This window comes from Marmota marmota, unplaced genomic scaffold (assembly GCF_001458135.2).
Source record: "Marmota marmota marmota unplaced genomic scaffold, marMar, whole genome shotgun sequence".
NCBI classification, from domain to species: Eukaryota; Metazoa; Chordata; class Mammalia; order Rodentia; family Sciuridae; genus Marmota; species Marmota marmota.
The window spans coordinates 11114320-11129411 of NW_025999977.1; the positions used below are offsets into that span (position 1 = coordinate 11114320).

Here is a 15092-nt window from a genome sequence, read left to right on the forward strand (position 1 = left end):
AAAAAGAACAGAGGAGTCTGATATACCTTCAGAAAGAAACAGATGGTTCTCTGTAGATTTCATTGATGAGAGAGATTCTAGAACTATCTATAGCAGTTTGGGGAGATGAAGGAATGAGACCTAATTCTATAAATCTTTTAAGGGGTAAAAGAGTTATATTTACAAATTAGAGATGAGTTTTCATTTTAACAACAATAATAGTTACCATTTAATAAGTACATGATAGGAGTCTTTGGTAATTTCCATACATGATTTCATTGAATTCTCACAATATTCCTGCCAAGGAATTATTAATATCCCTGAATAGATGAAGAAATAATTGTTTATTGATCTCTTAAAGTATGAGGCTGGAGGAAGTGTGAGACAACATGATTTCAGTTTTGGAGACCATTTATTTTTTTCTATCATCTTAAAAATCTTAAAATCCTATCAGTCCTTCCTTCTTTTCTTTCTTCCTTCCTTCCTTCCTTCCCCCCTTCCACTCCCCCCTCTTTTTGCCAGGGCTCGAACCTAGGGATGCTTAACCATTGAGCCATATCCCCAACTCTTTAAAAATCTTGTATTTAGAGACAGGGTCTTACTAAGTTACTTAGGGTCTTGCTAAATTACTGAGGCTAGCTTTGAACTTTTGATCCTCCTGCCTTAATCTCATGAGCCACTGAGATTACAGGTGTGCACTACCATGCCTGGTTCACAGTCCTATCAATCTTAATAGCATTTACTATAAAGCAGTATATTAACTGATGTCTACTAATGATAACATTCAGCCCCTTCAGAAAAGTTTAAATTTTAATAATCTTAGTCCAACTCTATAATTTTACATGTTAGGAAATTGAATTCCAGAAATTAAGTGGAGCGTAAAACTAGGTTTTCTAATTCCTAGTAATCTAGGAGTTGTATATGCCCATACACTTTGAAATAGGGGTTCAATAAATGGAAGGAAATAAGGGGTCTTGTAGTACTTTAAATGGTATTAGGCTGAGGTAGCATGCAGAGTAAAAACAATAAATCAGGCACTGGGAAGAGTTCTTACTTAGCTGGTGATTAGTTCATTCTCCTTGACTCAAGTCTGAACGTATTAATGTACCTCATATTTTCAATGATCACAGGTCTTTAGAAGTGTCTGGTGTTCTTCCAGTAATTTGAGGGAAGACCTGTTTATTGAAAAGGAGAGGGGCTGTACATATGTATCTGTGTGTGTGTGTGTATGTGTGTGTGTGTGTGTGTGTGTATTGCCATGTCATGAAGTAAATGTGAATGCTAATGACTGGCCATTTTTGTGACCTGTGAAAGCAGAGACTATGGTATTAATATTATTGACTTGTTCACAAGATGCCATACACTGTGGGCAGGCCATGTCATTACCTTTTACTGAAGTGAAAGCTGTGGGAATCTAACGGAAAACTGGGAAATCTCAGTGGCACATATTTACTATGCAAAGCATTTTACATGAATTTTATTTACTCCTTATAACTTCAGTGGTTATAAATGTTATCTTCATTTTTAACAGTTTTTTCAGTTTTTTTTATTAATCCTTCCTAGAACATTCGCCTAACACTTTATTATGAGAATTTTTAAATGTATAGAAAAGTTTAAAGAATTGTTAACAAACATCCCAAGGCCAATTGGATTCTACAATTGTTACTTTTTTATATATATTTGCTTTATTATATATCTGGCCATCCATTTATCTACCCATAAATCCATCTTAGTTTTTGTTGTATTTCTTAGTGAGTTGCAGACGTTACTACATTTAACTCCTGAACATATAAGTGTGACTATCATGAAGTAGATAGAGTTAAAAATGTTTTCCTTAACTGAACAAACAAAAACAAAAAACTGGAACCTTCAGTTCTGTGTTTTGGGAACTATGTATTCAGTCCCTTTGAGCTTTCTCCCATGAAATAATAAGGTATTTTAAGAAAAAATGTAACCTACCCATGTTAAAAATCACTCATACTTCATTAATGAGAAATAGAAACATGTAAAAGGAGGGGGATACCCCTGAATTCATAGGCCACAGCAGCTCAGCACTGCAAAGAAATCTTACCCCATTTCTGATTTTATACAAGACTGAGATCACTGCAAAATTTTTAAACTCAACTCCTCTCCTAACAAGGGAAGTTAGATTAGCAAATTAGTTAAGCACTTCAGTAATGATATTGGAACTTAATTTCACTGAACTTTTCCCCTTTTCTTTTCTTTCTGGGTGTGACTAAATTGCCTACAGCATGCTGCATGGTTGCTGGTAAAACAGGAAATGGGGTAAGTAATTTAGGTAGGGAGTTTTTAACCACCGTTTAAATACAAGCTATCTAATTCTTAAATACTTTTACTGCTACTGCCTCTCTCTCTCTCTCTTTCTTTAAGAGTGGGAAATTGGCACAAAGAAGCAATTTTTTATTATATCAACCTTATTTAGTTAGTTTACTTGCATAGCCTATTAGTAATCTATTAAAGTAGGTTTATTTTTTGTATGTGTATATTAATGTGAATGTATATACATAAATACATATTTTATATGTATTAGGCACTTATGTAATTTGGGAAATTAAAATAATAACTTTTATGTTGGTCTTAGAAAATAAATTATAAAACTAGGACATAAAAAATAAATTGTAAAATTCTAGCTAAGTCAGAATGAATTTATACACTGCTAACACATAGAAAACATAAATGTACAGCCTTTTTTTAAAAAAGTTTTTGTAGTTGTAGATAGACACAGTATCTTTATTTATTTTTATACGGTGCTGAGGAACGAACCCAGTGCCTCACACGTGCAAGGTAGGCACTCCACCACTGAGCTATAGCCCCAGCCCTGTACAGTCTTTTTTTGAAATTCTTAGAGACCAAATGTATTGGAGTTTTAGAATTTTTGGATATTAGGGAGGAAATTCAGTGCTAAATATAATATATAATACACTCCTTTCTTGGGGTGGTACTATATAATCAAACATTAATATTTCTTCAATAAACAAGAATATTCACACTAAGCTTGGTAAGCAAAGTAAATAGTCTTGTGTTCCAGTTGGAATGTGATTGCCAACTGAGTGGGTTTGTTTGTTTGTGTTTTTTAATGATATTGGGGATTGAACCCAGAGCCTCATACATTCTAGGCTAGGGCTCTACCACTGAGCTACATACTTAGTCCCTTTTAAGTTTTAAAATTTGAGACAATTTTCTCCACTGGACTAACTAAGATGCTCTAAATATATTTCAAAGTATTGTGAAGGATTTAAAAAACAATTTTCTTAAATATGTAATGAAGAATGTTTTAACTCATTTTTAGGATTGACTTAAATTACTGCAACCCTTTGCACTTTAAATAATTGGAATCTAAATAATTTTTAAAATAGCCATTCTTGTGTTTTTGTTACATATTTTATCCTTTAAATTGTATTCTTAAAAATGTATCCACACACATTAATTACACACTTTCAGCTGTGATGTTAGTTTATGTATATATCATTAAACTGTTGATACAGTATCAAGATAGTCTTTTAAATGCCTGAATGTTTTTGATATTCAAAGAATTAGAAACAGTTTGTGAAGCTTCATATTTGAATAAATCCTTGAATGTAGAAGAGTAATTTGATTAATTGTCATAGGGCTTATCTGGGTATTTAAACCATAATCCCAAAGCATATTAAAACATTTCTGTAACCAGTTAGAATCTCTGCTAGGTACAGAATGAGTAGATAGATTATTTTTTAATTTGTATTTTTAGAAAACAGTGGTGTCTTTATATTCTTCCCCCACCCTGATAAATTCAGTTTAACCATTAGCTAAATTACTTTTGTTTCCTACCTGCAGTTAGTAATGTCTTTAATTCTTACAGAATTAAAATACAATGGATATTGCAATGGATATAAATCTAATTTTTATCACTGAAAATTAGACATTAAAAGGGATGATTCACAAGTTCCTCTGAACATCTCTTTTGACTCATGAGTCAATTTGGGGGGAATGTGAAGTTTTTTTTCAGACAAGAATCTGGAAGTACATTGATGAGCATTTCAGAACATTAATACTTCAGGATTTAATATTTTCAGTAGCAAAGAAAAATAGGAGAGATTTTACATTGATTTCCCAAAATTAAGTCCCATTTTTAGCAAGACAGAAGATGCAAGCTTTTTTGTTTTTGTTTTTGTTTTTGTTTTAGTACTGAGGATTGAACACAGGGTACTTTATCACTAAGTCATATCCCCAGTCCCTTTTTTAAATTTTGAGACAGAGTCTCGCTAAGTCACTCAGGGCCTCACTAAATTGCTGAGGCTGGCCTAGAACTTGAAATCCTTCTGCCTCAACTTCCCAAGTCTCTGGGATCACAAGTGTTAACCTCCATGCCTAGCTAGATGCAAGTATTTTTAAACAGGGATATGAGCAGTAAACAATCATCTCTTTTCTACCTTTCCAGAATGTATAAATCCTAGAATCTGGCAATTCCAGCCCAGAAAAACAGATTAGTGTACTTTTGTCAATAAAGCTTTAAAAATTGCTTCCTTTATTTCACTAGAATATAGTTGCATGAGGTAAGGAATTTTTGTTCACTTTATTCTCTGCTTTCTATATAATGTGTAATATAGTAAGTATAATTATATAAATACTTGCCTTTAACAGAAAAAGTGAAGTTTTTGATGTCAGTGAATTATTTTTTATTTCTCAGAAAACAGAGTCTGTCACTGGGAAGAAATGATATAGTTCAGCTAAAAGAAGCCTACAAATGGATAACATACCCCCTGTTTTCAGAGGAACTGGGTGTTCCCATTGATGGAAAGGTATCGGGGTCATCAGCATTGTTAATTTCATTCTGTGGTTTTATTAGTTTTACTTTATTCTGTGGCAGGGTTTGGATTAGCCAGAGGAATTTTCTGCTTAAATAATTCAGTAAAGGATTTCCAAGCTTTTAAAAATGTTGATTTCTAACAGTCATACATTGAAGATAAAGCCTCTTTTGTTTTTATTCCCTAAAGAGTTCTTTGTGATCCAAGACACTTATGAGTATAACAAGTAATATGTACCTTAATTGACCTTAAAAAGTTAGAAATGAATCTTTTCCTCTGATGTATTCATAGTTTCATGGGAGTGGGGCAGATTTACTGATATTAAGCAATATATAACTAACTGACAAGTACTGAGTCAACTCTAGACTATTTAATTTTGGTTAATCTGTGGCTAATATTGTCTCCAAATATACAGGCAGTACTGATTCAACTATAGTGAGCTTGGGCTCAATCTATCCCACTTTGTTGGCATTCAGTTCCTTCTGTTTATTTTGAGACAGAGGCTGCTTTTGAATTGAGAGCCCTTTGTCACCTTTCGGATAATTTCAAAGAAGACTGCCTCAATCTCTGGAATACTGAATTTCAGAGAAGAGCCTGATAGGTTTCTGGATGTGAAAACAGAACATATTCCTAGCTCATCTTAAATTAGATTTTTATAGTATGGCTTTATTGCATCATCATTTTGCTTGAAGGAAATTCCTGGAATATCAGATACACCCCTATTCAGATAAAATCACAAAACCATCTTACAAAGCTAGTTTTTTTTTTTTTTAAAAATCCTAAATTATATACTGTTTATGCTTCTATTAGAACACATATGACTGTCCTTTAAACTGAATACTGAGAGAACAGAAAATAAAACCATAAATAGTATGAAGAGGAAATGAGATAAAGAGAAGTCATGAATGCAAAATATTTTTACCTCGAATTTCAGTTTGGGAGCACAAATACTTTTACATGTTGAATCAGTGAAAACAGAAAATAAAAAACAAAAGATGTAATAATGTTTTAATAGAGTCAGACTGAGTGAAATTTTCTTTAATAGAAAACATGGTTCAATTTAATTTTATTTGGATAAGGAGCAAAAAAAGTTCTTTCATTATTGTAATTCTAGAGTAACTAATAGGCTTATTAGCAATCCAATGAATTTAGTACATATAGAAATCAGTAAATACAGAACTAAATAAAAAACAAGAAATTGTAACTCAGTAAAAAAGACAAATTGTAACAAAGTATAACATATCTTTTTTAATGTGAAATTTTATATATTCTCTGTGGAGATAAAAGTATATAGAATATGAAATTGTGCTGTTTTATGTACAAGATGTGCATGTAAAAGAATATAGCATTTTTTAAATTTTAGAATAATTTTCTATAACTTAAATGTCTGACACTTAAAATTCAAAAATGTTTATGAAAAATAGATTAAATAAAGCAATTTTCCAAAAGCATGTTTAATATTTTAAAATGTACATATATATGTTTATATTCACAAATATGTCTAGAAACAAATTAAATTGTTAATAGTTCTATTTCTGTGGAGTGGAAGTGAAAAACCATCCTGTATTTGATTATTTTATAATTTGTAGGTGTTACTTTTGTAACAATACAAAAAAATTAAGATCTATCTATCTCAAATCCATTAGAAATTTGAGCACTTAAAATATGCTTCATACAAGGGCTGGGGATATAGCTCCGTTGGTAGAGTGCTTGTCTTGCATGCACAAGGCCTTGGGTTCAATCCCCAGCACCACACACACACACACACACACACAATATATATATATATATATATATGTATGTATATATACACACACACACACACTCTCTCTCTATATATATATATATATCCACATACATATATATGTATACTTCATACAGAATTTTTAAAGATGCAAATAAAATGTGTTTTGCCCTATTAATAATTCTAATCATAGTATTGACAGAATAAGTTGTTTCTTTTAGTTATTCTCTCTTTCTGGTTCCCTGAATTCTGATTGAATTCCGATTCATCTTTGTACCTAGTTTGTATATTTGTCTAAAAAATTACACAAATTTGTTTTGATTTTACTTTAAAACTTTCTTGGTAGTATCTCTAGTGACTGAGGTTTACAAGTTTAAAAAAAAAAAAAAGAACAACAACAAAAATACAATCTAAAATTTTCCTTTACAGCTGCCCTGTGAACAAGCTGATTTGAGAGTAGTAGTAATATTTCTAGTTTTCCTTGTCACTTTTTCTGAGCCAATCTTTGAGAGTTAATTTCTATATCCAGTCATAAGTTGTAAGATGTTAGTTTCCTTTTGCTCATTTTAAAACTGTCTTTATAATTTTTAGAGCTTGTTTGAAGTGAGTGTGGTCTTTGCTCACCCAGAAACAGTTGGGGATTGCCACTTCCTGTAAGTTGCCATGTAAACGACAGTGTCAAATTTTGTAAAATTGTTAATGCTTTTGGTTTTCATTGAAATAGTAATGTTTCTCTTTCTAATTAACATTTCAGAACTTGTCATATTTTAGTACATTAAAAGTGTGCCTTCTAACTTAAGGTTTCTAGGTAAACCAGGGTAGCTCATGTAAGAGATTAATTTCGTCTACTTTTGATATCTTGAGTTTAGCAATCATGTTGTGTAAAATGTATTTAATTGACTTATATCTACCCCCAAATAAACTAATTAACTTTTTATATTCACTTGAATTTTATTTCAGAGGTAAAATTTTACCAGACTGTTTCAAGCCAGCCAAAAATAAGCAGGTAAGGATTCTTTTGAGCTGACTATGAAGGTAACAATAAAATGAAAATGCATTGGAAATGTGGCAACTCTCTTATGCCAAAATTAATCTTTAAATATTTTCATTTGCTACATTTAGTTTTTTCAATTCTTAGCACCTTTGTCTTCATCTGTGAAGTCATTGCACATACATATCCATATTTGTGCCTGCGTCTGGGTTGTTCCACTGGTTCCTTAAATTTAGAACCAGCATTTCAATGATATTATTATTAACCATTTGGGGAAATACAGCTTTCAGTTTTTAATCCACCAAATTACACCATCAGGGAAAATCCATGGCAAGTATCAGCAGTGTCCCAAACTTTTGTCTAATACATACTTTCCAGAAATTAGTTTTAAAAAAAATCTAATCCAAGCTAAGTTATTTTATTTATTAGGATAGTCATAAATTAATACAGATTGAGTGTACCTTATTCAACAGTGCTTAGTTCATAAATGTTTCAGATTTGGAAATTGTTTGAATTTTAGAATATTTGTGTATACTTTACTGGTTAGGCATCCCTAACCTGGAATTTAGATTTTCAGATTAGAGATACTCAACCTTTGTAGATATTTCAGGCCACATTCGCAAAAAGGATATTTTATTCAGATTCTCCTTTGTTGTCTAATGTTAGCTGGTTTTCATGTCAGTGAACAAATTAGTTATCATATTCTTTTAGTTCATATTATGCCAGGATAGGATAGCATGGCATGCTGTTGGGACAATCTTTCATGCTCCCATTACTTAGCTGGTATTTTGTAGTTAAGCATTCCTACAATTTTACTAACATCCATTTTGTTCTGTGGTTGTTAAAAATAATATGTTTATTTTCAAAGATATCTGGGTCTTTCTTCTTGATTTCACTACTAATTGGCTTATTTAGAACTAGGGGAAGAAGTTAATAACTTGTCAAATACTGTGTATGGAAATAATTAGAAATGCAGAGTAAGTCTAAAGCATTGTCTCCTTACTTTTCTTTTTTTAGAGGGAAACAATCTAAACTTTTTTTTTTTTAGTTGTAGATGGTCAGAATACCTTTGTTTATTTTTATGTAGTGCTAAGGATCGAACCCTGTGCCTCACACATGGTAGGCAAGTGCTCTACCACTGAGCCACAACCCCAGTCCCTCACACCTGGAGCTTTACCATGTTGATTCAATAACTTGAGATTAACAAATGGAATTGAGGTTTGGGGGGAAAAAATCAAGCAACATTTCCTACAATGTTGTCATTTTTATATTTGAAGAATGCCATATTTTGAGAGGAGTGAGACAGTGCCATCAAAAACACATGTTTTGTTGGTCTGCCTTGTAGTGCAGAAATAGATCAAATTGAAGAGAAGAGTAGAGGTATACCAGTTTCAGAACTGACATTATGACTGCTTAAGTTTTACTTATTTTCTTGAAAATAGTAAGTATTTTCCCCTTTATGTATGTAAAATGACATAATTTCTCCAACTATGTTCTGTGTTTCAGCTCTGATTTTTTTTTTTTGTCTAGGTAATAAAATGTCTTTTTAAATTTTCCTTTTACCCTATATAGTCGGTATTCACTAGAATGGCAGTTATGAAAGCTTTGAATAAGATAAAAGAAGAGGATTTCCGCAAGTAAGTAGAAGTATCATGGAATTTTAGAATAAAGGGAATGTTAGAGATAATTCAGATTATCTCTAAGACAAGACTGGATGTATTTCAGGGACCAGGACTGCATTTTAGTCATCTTTATATTCCCAGTTCCTGATATAGTAACTGGCATGTAGTGGTGTTCAGTAAATGTTTGTTAAGCTAATATTTAAATTATGAGTCAAGTCTAACTTCTTTATATTTTAGAAGAGGATATTGAGATCCGAAGAGGAATTGACTTGCTTATGTTTTCAACTGGGTAACAAAGGGTGGACCTCAGGCCCAGTGCCATTTCTATTACTTAACTAATCCTATATGTCCTAGCTTGGCCCATCTCCAGAGGAGGGAGAAGACTGGGGAATTTTCTTACTTGTAATGGGAATAGCACTGACTAGGAAGTCAGGAAACTTGATTTTAATCAAGTCCACTCTGTTTCCCCAGTTGAAATCTTAGGCAAGTCAACCAGCTCTTAGGAAATCAGTGCCCTCTTCTAAAATATAAATTGTTAAAATATGCTAAAATACAATAAACCTTACATTATAATTCTCAGTGTATTTATAAATAAAATATTATTGTGGTTATTCTTCCAGAAGATACTTGAATAAATTTCAAGCACTGATATTATAAGGAGGGTTTTATATCTCTGACAGAGTCTCAGAATGGAAAATATTTTTATTAAATTTTAGAGAGTAAATTTTACTTTATACACAGGAAATTTCCAAACCATGCATTTGAGGTTAAATCTATATCTTATTTACAGGTAGTTTCCAGTTTTGAACTTGCAAATTTCTAGACGATGGATAGAGAATAAAGCTATATGTTGTTTTTTCCTGTCTGTCCTCAGTAGGTTTAAAGTTTCTTAGCTAAGAGGACAGTGTCAACCACATCCCCCCCCACCCCATGTAATCTAATTCCCAAGGTCGTATTTGGAATGAGAAGAAAGCAAAAGGAAAAGTGGTCAAGCGCCCTCCCCGACAGTTGGGACTTATTTCCCACAGGTGGGATGCACTTCGTAAGTGGGACCACTTACTGCATATTAGCTTTATCCAAATAACTGAGTATCATGTAGGTAAGCCAGCAGCAAGTGACAGGGAGAGCAAAACGATTGAAGAGCCTGGAGAGGCTTCCACTTCATAGATATGGATTTCCCCATCCCCAAATCTCAAGGCTGTGAAATTCATTTGGGAAAATGAGACCTCCTGAGCATAAAAGGTAGCATCAGAACTCTCATAAACTTAGTGCCACTCTCATAAATTAGAAGTGTTACTCCAGAGGCCTAAAATAACTTTATTGTTTCAAAACTAAAAGTTAGGGAGAGGTGTATAGTCCTTGAGAACCTCAGGTTCTGTTTGTGTCTCAGACAATGCTGATTCATCTTAGTTTTGTAATTCAATATCATGTCTGGAAAATAGTAGCTGTAAAATTTATTTTGTTTTACAGGCAGTTTCCTTGTCCTCCAAACTCACCAAAGGCTGTTTGCACTGTTCTTGAAATTGAATGTGCTCATGGTGCTGTTTTTGTGGCTGGTAAAATATTTTGTCTAGAATATATGTATACCGTCAACCTACTGTTGTCCTTTCTGAACAACTCAGTTGACTCCTTTTCTGTTTTATTTTTATTGTTGTTATGATGTTCTGGTTAGTTTACTCTTTTGATATGTAACACTAATACCCAATCTTTTTTTAGATTCTGTAGGCTGTCCTAAAGATCCTTAGGGAATATAGTTTAAAAAAATCCTTAGGAGAGCTGTTATTTCAAATGTTACGCCAAATGGAAGTGACAACTTTCCATGTTTTAGTAGTTTACATCATAGGTGGGTAGAAATATAGACAGATGTGGAGACCCAAAGTGATCAAAGACTACAGCACTGAAGATATTTTATAACATGGAAAGCAAACTTGAAAAAATGATATTATTATGTCCAAATGACCAAACACTTGGCCTTCACCTGAAAAAATAATTGTTGTATTGACTTTCCCGAGTGGTTAGATAGCAGACAGTTTTAACTGCTTCGATGATTCACACCTATATTCCCACATACTCAGGAGGCTAAGGCAGGAGGATCACAAATTCAAGGCCTACCTGGGCAACTTAGTGAGATCCTGTCTCAAAATAAAAAGTAGAAAGGACTGCAGATGTAGCTCAGTGTTAGAGTACCCCTGGGTTACATCTCCAGTACCGAGAAAAAAGGAAGAAAGAGAGAAAAAGAGAAAGTCAGTCAGTTATAGCTCCTTCATAGTAATAGGTGAAATGAAATTGCTCTTAGCCTGCCCTAGGGCAGTAAAATCTACCGGCTTAGTATAGCTTTATTCATAAAACAGTGAGTCATACTCTGTTGGGGTGTTTTGTTTTTTGTTTTAACTTAGAAAAACTTCAAAATTTCCTATATTTGAGTTCTTTGGAATATGTTGTCACCAGTGACTATTACTTTGAAAGTATTATTAGTCACATATAAAAGCAATAATTTTTCTTTTCTTAATGATCCTTGGTATGTTCCATAATATTATATAACTTGTTCAATCAGCCAGTCATATTATAAAATATATTGAGCATTCCTTTCAAACTTACTTAATACACCATTCATATCATGTCTTTAGCCGTCTACTCTATTGTTACTTTAAATATTTTTAATTATCTTCATTTCTGTGTGCTGGCCCCCCAATACATGGAAAACAAGTGAATTAGTTAAAGGCTAGGCCTTGTTCTGCATCATAGTACCTAGAATATTGGCACTCAGTAAGTAGTTGTTGCTTCTCTTTATCCTATTGTGTTCATCACACTGTTCCATTGAGGCTACCTGATATTTCTTTGGCAGGGAGATACAATAAATATTCCAGGAATCTACCACAAACTCCTTGGATAATTGATGGAGAAAGGAAGCTGGAATCTTCAGTGGAAGAATTAATTTCAGATCATCTGCTGACAGTATTCAAAGCAGAGAGTAAGTGTTATGATATTATTATTTTAAACACATTGTTATTTATGAATAGATTTCTTGGGAGCGGCAGGAAAGATTTCTAAATTTTATTTATCATTACCGGGTCTGGTCCTCTTGGCTCTGGGCTTCCCATGAACAGGGATTGTTATGTCCAGGGCTCTTCCTTCTCAAAATCACTGCTCCCTTCTGGGAAACTCAAAACAGATGAAACTACTTTTCAATGAATGCAGTTAAGCCCTGGCCTCATCATACCTTAGCCTTAGCTTCTTTTGGGGAATATGAGGAAATTAAAACACAGCTTCCACATCCAGTGCTTGTTCAAGAGTTGTCATTGGCAAATATCTGGCTTCTATATTAACCTATAAAGTATGTTGGGATGAAGTTGAGGCCTTGAGAAAATAGATCAACAGTAGCCATTTTACAAGGACTTCATGGCAGTGTATTGTTTTAATTTCTTAAATATTAGTGTACCCAAAGTGTGTGGAATGAGTCAGATCCTGTTAGGCTTATGTTATCCTTGTCTCAACAAGTCTGTCAGGTCAAAGGCAGCATGAAGTCCTGTGATTTCACCCTGGGGTTAGATAAGAGAACAAGGAGTAAGATTTCAATCACAGGAAATCATGTTACATGTCAGGAAAAACTGCAGGCAATGAGTTATGTCACTTTTTAGAATGTAACTTTTTAGAATGGGGCTCCTAGCCTGAGTAGAAGACCTTTTTATCAGGAACCAGCTAGATATCTGTTTTTCTCTCTGAAAAATCTTAAGAAGAATGTGCTTTGAGAAGGAAGGCAGATGATCTAGATAAGGTACAGTTGTCCCTTCTAGCTCTAATTTGTTAAGAAGAAAATGAAGCATTTCAAACCATATCCTTCTTATAATTTGTTGCCTGTCAGGTTGGTTGGGCACCTTCCTTTTTTTTTAAGGCTCTTTAAGAATTTTTTTACTGAATGGAGAAGAAAGTATCCCAGTGATCTAATATTTTCCAAAATCTTAGGAGTAAAAAACTCTGGGCTATTGCCATAAGCTTTTACCTATTAATTTAATATTTACAACTGGTTATCTCATAAGATTTACAAAGTAATGAAAAAGTGAAAATAAAACTTAGCATTAAATTTCTTCAACACTTTTGAGAGCTACCTTATTCCCTTTCTGTAAAAAGATTTAAGAAATCTTCAGTTCTAATTACTTAGGTCCCAAGGAAACCTCTGTCATCCTTAGGGCTGTTGGAGAGCTCTGAAACAGCTGTGCTTTCCCCCCTCAGTTTTTATGAAGGTGATTTGTTGTCATTTTCTATTTGAAGGAGGAACTATTACCCCCAGACTGAAAGTAAAGCGAATTGTGTGTTCAGAGTGTTGAAGAACTTTATTAAGAGCCATATGAGAAAAAGCAGACCTCTGGACCTCTGTGCTGATGGCTCCTTGTTAGGGGATAAAACCTTGTTGTTTGAAATCCCTGATAAATAGCATCAGTTTTCTAAATTAATCAATTTCTAAGCTATATTACCTGTTATTTCTGATTAATGGTTCATATCTGAAAAGATGATTCTAATTGTTGTAACCCTAAGTTTTATAGTTCTATGAATTAAACTGGTATTACATGGGGCACCCTAGCTATTCACATGATAGTTCTTACTCCTATGTGAGATACACAAACTTGTTCCTTCACTTCCAACTGGCATGTGCCGTTATCTGCTTGCTAATTCCCTAGGTAATGAGTAATAAATTTTGACATGCTCTTAAATTCAGAGTCTAAGCAGTTTTCCCCAGTACTATACTTATTACCTTACTTATTGAATAAATATTTGTCATGTCAGCTCCCTGCTGAAAACTGGTCAGTGATGAGCTTTAAGATAAAGCTTAGTTTCAAACTATTTAACTTAATGTTCCAAGGCCTTCATTAGCTGGCTTCTGCCTATCTTTCAGTCTTGTCTGTCTGTCCCTGGTTATGAAGACCATTACAGATTAGTTGAACTATTTATAGCTCCTGATCATTTTTGCTATTGATTTTTTTTTAACATTCTTTCCTTTGAGCAGAAGACAAAACCCACAGAATTAGGGGGATAAAGCAAGGCATAATGTGAGTTTAGAAAGCTCAACTAAGTTTTAGTATGTATTTTTTAATACTTAAGGCAGTGGCTCCCTTTCCTTTTTTGTTAGCTATTATTTCTGATTGTACACTAATAAAGGTTCAGGGTTTGTCTGTACAAGTTTCTCCCAGTCTAGAGTCCAACAATATTTTCTTAGTTCTCAATTTTGAAATATTTTCAAAAAACTATAATATATATACTTCTCCTTTGTTCTGGATTTAATGCTTCTCTGGCCTTCTCAAGAGCCTAGCTTTCTACACATCCTTTCTTCTTGAGTTTGTGGGAAGTGTTATGGGATGACATATGAATCTATAATTTCCGTTCTGAGTTAGCAGTAACTGTTGGACTTATCTCTGAGTCCTGTTCATTCTTTCCACCCCTGCTAGTCTTAAGTTCTGATTCAGTCGCTGTGTACCCCTTGATTCCCTGACATGTATACAGAATCCTACTCCCTGTCTACTTTCTTCACCTGGAAAAGAACCGGACCTCATGCCTCTTAAGGATGCCCACTTGGCCTGACCTCAGGTGTTAGCAAACCGCAGGTCACCTAGACTTCTGAGCCTTGCAAGCAGCTTGAATTGTAGACCTGCCTTTGATATCTAGACCTTATCCAAATAGCTGCAGGTTGAACGCACAGCTTTGGGTCTTGTGGGTCAGGAGAAATCCACTTTACCAGGTGCTACATGGCACATACAACAGCCCAGAGCCCGTTTCCAAAAAGGTGTTGGCCTTGGATGGCTAAAGGAATTTTTTAAAGGGAAGGGAAGAAAAAATCTTACTTTCTGTATAGCTAAACATCCCAGAAAGGAGGGCTAATCTTCATTGTTGTTTTCATGGGACTTTTTAAACTTCCGGCTTCTGTTTTCTTTTTTTTTTTTTTTTTTTTTTTTTTTAAA

The 15092-nt window shown here is 33.7% G+C and overlaps 1 protein-coding gene across 12 annotated transcripts in view; it reads left to right on the forward strand.

Annotated features, from left to right (window-relative positions):
* Positions 1-15092, forward strand: part of Pus10 (pseudouridine synthase 10) — an 88349-nt gene that overhangs the window by 42983 nt on the left and 30274 nt on the right. For 11 of the 12 annotated variants that reach the window (XM_048804275.1, XM_048804279.1, XM_048804278.1 and 8 more), the window contains 7 exons: positions 2231-2265; positions 4667-4778; positions 7120-7181; positions 7489-7534; positions 9092-9156; positions 10612-10697; positions 11987-12112. In XM_048804275.1, coding sequence (XP_048660232.1) covers positions 2231-2265; positions 4667-4778; positions 7120-7181; positions 7489-7534; positions 9092-9156; positions 10612-10697; positions 11987-12112 — 532 coding nt within the window. The remainder of the gene's footprint in view (positions 1-2230; positions 2266-4666; positions 4779-7119; positions 7182-7488; positions 7535-9091; positions 9157-10611; positions 10698-11986; positions 12113-15092) is intronic. The other variant, XM_048804277.1, reaches the window with a different exon arrangement.